Source organism: Lathyrus oleraceus, chromosome 6 (assembly GCF_024323335.1).
Source record: "Lathyrus oleraceus cultivar Zhongwan6 chromosome 6, CAAS_Psat_ZW6_1.0, whole genome shotgun sequence".
NCBI classification, from domain to species: domain Eukaryota; kingdom Viridiplantae; phylum Streptophyta; class Magnoliopsida; order Fabales; family Fabaceae; genus Lathyrus; species Lathyrus oleraceus.
The window spans coordinates 55,157,893-55,162,016 of NC_066584.1; the positions used below are offsets into that span (position 1 = coordinate 55,157,893).

Consider the following 4,124-nt stretch of genomic DNA (forward strand, 5'->3'; position numbering starts at 1 on the left):
ATTTTCTCCCTCACTCTTCTTACGTGTCCTTTTTGTAAACTTTGTCATATCTAACCAAAAAAACATTGTTCTCGTTTATAAATCATCAAGATGTGAACGTAATTGAAATACGTTTGAGTAAGTAAGTTAAAATTAATAGGAATTTTGATATAGTTATATTGGATTTAGTGAATTTTGAAACTAATTATCTTATTTTAAAATTATAACATAGGTTCCTTTTAGAAAATAAGCAAGCTATAACATCAAAAAGCTACAAGACAAGGCTTTTATGAAGTACGCCCAAACTCTAATGGACCAATTTAATAGCAATATTCCCCTCGGCAATATTTATGATTGTTATGAATGAAATATTAGAGGATAATTTAATTTTGAGAGAAAAGGACTTTATTAGAAAAGTTGTCGGTATGAGACAGCAAGAGTTAAGAGACACGAACATAAACATGCTAGAGTTCTGCCTAATGGAGATGAGGAGTTAGAGGTGGAAGAACAAAAGTTTGAATTAAGTGAAGAATTATTGTTAATGTGGTGCAACTTAGAAGTTAAGATGGGATAGAAGCATATATGATTTAGAAATTTCATTTTGTTTATTTTAAAACTTGGTTAAGTAATTCTAAAACTCATTTTGATGGGGATATGACAAAGTTTATTATAATTATTGAGTATAATTGTTCCTTTAAATCGGTGTATTTTCTGATTTTAAGCATTTATGTATGTTGTTAGAATTTATACTCACTATACACATTGTTTTTTATATTCACTATATACATTAATAACCTAAGTTTTGTGTACTCAGAAAACAATATCAGTATTTTTGAAAATGTTAAAAGTCATTTTCAGCATTCTGGAAATGCTACTGTAACTCGTAACCTTCATATAGTGATGGAAATGAATAAACATGAATATAATAGATTGGTGGCAGTGAGAAGAAAGTTTCTGTGACACTCAACCAAAAATGAAAACTGAAAATATTTTTCATTAAATACACATATATGTAGCCTGTTTAACAACAAAATCTGAAGCATTTAACACTTACAGGGGTATTTGACTATTTATATATCAAAGGGATGGAAAATAAAATATGATAAGAGTTTGATGCTATCCTAAAAGAGAAAGAAAATGATTTGTCTACTTTCATTATTAAAAAACAAAACAAGGGGTATAGAATATAAAGCATTTCAAAACATGACAAACTCAAACCTGAAGTTTTTTCATTTGGGTTAACATGTTTTCTTATATTCTAAACTTTTGACTTTGTCATTACTTCATATGGTGTATTGGTTACCCACTTCCATCAAGCTGTCCATGAGAAAGGAGGTGTGCCATGTATTGCTGTAACAAATCCAACACATTGCAGTTAAAACAAAATATAATGAGCAGCATCAAGTAATTTGAACTAGATTCTAACAACCTGTGCAAAAGCATACTTTCTTTGAAAAACTATGATAAAAAATCCCTTGGACATATTGTCTATATCTTTGACATTCACTACTGGTTACATAAACCCTTTACAGACTGTAAAAAATGGAATACAATTTAAAGAAATTCAACAACCGTAGAAACGTGGTTGAAATTATTTTTAAAGATTTTAAACTAAGGCAAATACTTACATTGTATTTGCCATGACTATCATTTTATTGTTTGTTATGGTTAGGAGTTAGGACCTAAAAGAGTACATGAGACAATCCACCAGGTATAACAGAATCTGTTGAGGCCCTCGGTTAGGACCTAAAAGAGTATATGCCGATGATTATATGATATAAAGAGAATCATAGGTCTTTTAGCATGCTGCTAAAACTTAAACAGGAGCTATATAAAAATCTGAAAGCATTTAACTTTTATGAGATTGGATATGAAATAGTATTCTAAATCAATATCTTCCAGGATTGAAATATGAAGTGGAAAAAAAGTTCTTATTCTTGATTTAACACAAGATAAAGAAAAGATATTGAAACTCACAGCATGATATGCATATGGTGACTTCCCTTGACGCTCAAAGTGTTTTTGCATGACACAAAACTCAAACGAGCCCCACTCTTCAGATTCAAAGCAGTTTCCAAGAGCAGCTTTGTATAACTGACAACAATTTTGAACACTACAATCATACCCGGAACTAAAATAACATCAAAATAAATGAAACTTTTCAGATTCTATAATGAAAAAGACCTTGGAAGTATCGGTTAAGAGCTCGGTACCAGCTGGGTATGATGCATAGTATTGATCAGCTCTAGAATACCCAGCCCTAGTTCTGCAAAACCAAAATCACAATCGACAGACACGCTTTATATTAACACGAGGACCAATAAACGAAACCCAAATTCTAGTTATAACAATAAGAACAAGTTTTTTTAGCAATGTGCAACCCACGTATTGTTAACATAAGCATAGATGATAAGTGTGGTGAAGCCGTAGAACCCAGCAAAAGATACGGATCTTCGAAGCTTCTGAATCTTTAATATCTCTTTGAATTCATCATAGAGCCTCATGGAGAATGATAAGAAGTTACCCTGAAAACTGAAACAAGCAAAACTTCAGTGAAACATTTATTCAAACACTTGGTGTGCATGAAATGGGAAATTCAATTGGTATACAATTTGGACTTAGATATAGTAATTTATTTGAGTGAAACGCACAAATAGATGTGTAGATATTATGAATTCGATATAATCATAAAAATTACTACGTATAAAGAAATTCAAAATTTTGAAACAAGTGTGAAACGAAAGAGAGGAAATATATGCTTTCATTGTTACTTTGAGATACAAGAATAAGTGAGAGAGAGATATAGTACGGCACGACTCTGAAGATGACGTTTGTGGGTCGGCCGTCGTCAAGGGCGGGTATCGGAGGAGCTCCGGCACTGAGCGGTGTAACAATTACACCAAGAGTATGTTTCGTTTTGAGAAGAAAGTGATAAATAAAGAAAATAGAGAAATTGAAGAGTTAAAAAAATGTATATTATTTTGAAATAACAAAAATGCATTTATTGTTTTGAAACAAAAATATATTTATAAAAAAAATATTTATAATAATATATTGAAAATAAGACTTGATAGGATTCATAATAATTTTGAAAGAGTTGTCTCTCTTCAACATGTCGAACTTGAGCAACAACTTCAAAGAAATTCTTATAGCCACGTCTTCTAAGAAGAAATTCATTACTTTCAAAAGTCTCGAGACAAATGAATCAAATTTGGAGACAAAATACTTCTTTCTTCCTTATTCAGACCATTATAAAAAAAAAGATTCACAACATCAAATTGACATGGATTCTTGGAAAAACAAACTTTTCAATAAGAGTGGTAGATTAGCTCTTCTTACTTCAGTTTTATTGTCTATACTCTCTTACTATATACAAATTACTTGGCCCCCTCAAAATATTTGTGACACAACTGATCGTATAACTACTCGACCTGAGAAGTTGGTATCCTAAGGGTTCGATCAACAAGAGATGTCAACACATCCCTCCTCAATAAACTGGTTTTGGACATGCTTCAAAATAGTAAACTTTGGTTATGTCTTCTTTCTAAAAAATATTTGTCTGGTGCTCATTTACTTTCTCTCTTCTATAATAGGTTCCTCCATCTATAACTCTATTATCAAAGCAAATGTGTTAAAAGATAGTTTTGAATGGAGGCCATGATCAGGATCCTCAACTTTTTGCTACAGTCATTAGTTTTCTTCTGGCCCCTTAGATTATCTAGTTAATTATGTTCACATACATGCTAAAAATGGGAACTCTTAGATTCTCCGCAATAAACAAAGAGTTTCATGATTCTTATCAATGTCACTCACATTGAATTGGATCTGAAAATTATGCCTCCCGTAAAATATAATGCTCCTCTTTTGACTTGTTTGTCACAAGTCTATTCCCACTCTTCTCTCTCTCTTTTTCACCATCAAAACATAGCCCCATCAATTATGTTCACTAGATGTGGCCTTGAAAAGAAGACTTTCCTCCACTATGTCTCTAATTATATGAATTTCAAAAAAAATTGGTCGTACCTTGGGTTTAGTCATCCAGATTTCTTCTTGACCCAATATGGTCATTCTTAGATCAAGAACGAGATATATGGTACCCGTCATAACCTCTTTGCTACGGAAATTTGGTGGGCTTGGAGAAACCA

At 31.8% G+C, this 4,124-nt stretch overlaps 1 protein-coding gene across 2 annotated transcripts; it reads right to left on the minus strand.

Moving 5' to 3' along the window:
- Positions 1-953: 953 nt before the first annotated feature.
- On the minus strand, positions 954-2,957 carry LOC127097064 (uncharacterized). 2 transcript variants are annotated; one of them, XM_051035576.1, is made up of 5 exons: positions 2,789-2,957; positions 2,365-2,511; positions 2,164-2,245; positions 1,957-2,073; positions 954-1,329 (listed from the first exon to the last, which is right to left on the minus strand). In XM_051035576.1, exons 2-5 carry the CDS (start codon positions 2,481-2,483, stop codon positions 1,279-1,281), a joined length of 369 nt encoding a protein of 122 aa, XP_050891533.1. In that variant the 5' UTR covers positions 2,484-2,511; positions 2,789-2,957; the 3' UTR covers positions 954-1,278. The 2 variants fall into 2 exon arrangements, with proteins under 2 accessions (XP_050891533.1, XP_050891534.1); XM_051035577.1 differs by having other exon boundaries at positions 2,751-2,917.
- Between the last annotated feature and the right edge of the window lie 1,167 nt (positions 2,958-4,124).

What these genes read in the sequence shown, in the direction of transcription:
- LOC127097064 (XM_051035576.1), bottom strand. Translation starts at nt 2,483, where the DNA reads ATGAGGCTCTATGATGAATTCAAAGAGATATTAAAGATTCAGAAGCTT. An exon ending in TATGCTTATGTTAACAATAC is followed by an intron (nt 2,246 to 2,364) that starts GTGGGTTGCACA and finishes TTGGTTTTGCAG; the next exon opens with AACTAGGGCTGGGTATTCTA. An exon ending in CACCATATGCATATCATGCT is followed by an intron (nt 1,330 to 1,956) that starts GTGAGTTTCAAT and finishes GATTTGTTACAG; the next exon opens with CAATACATGGCACACCTCCT.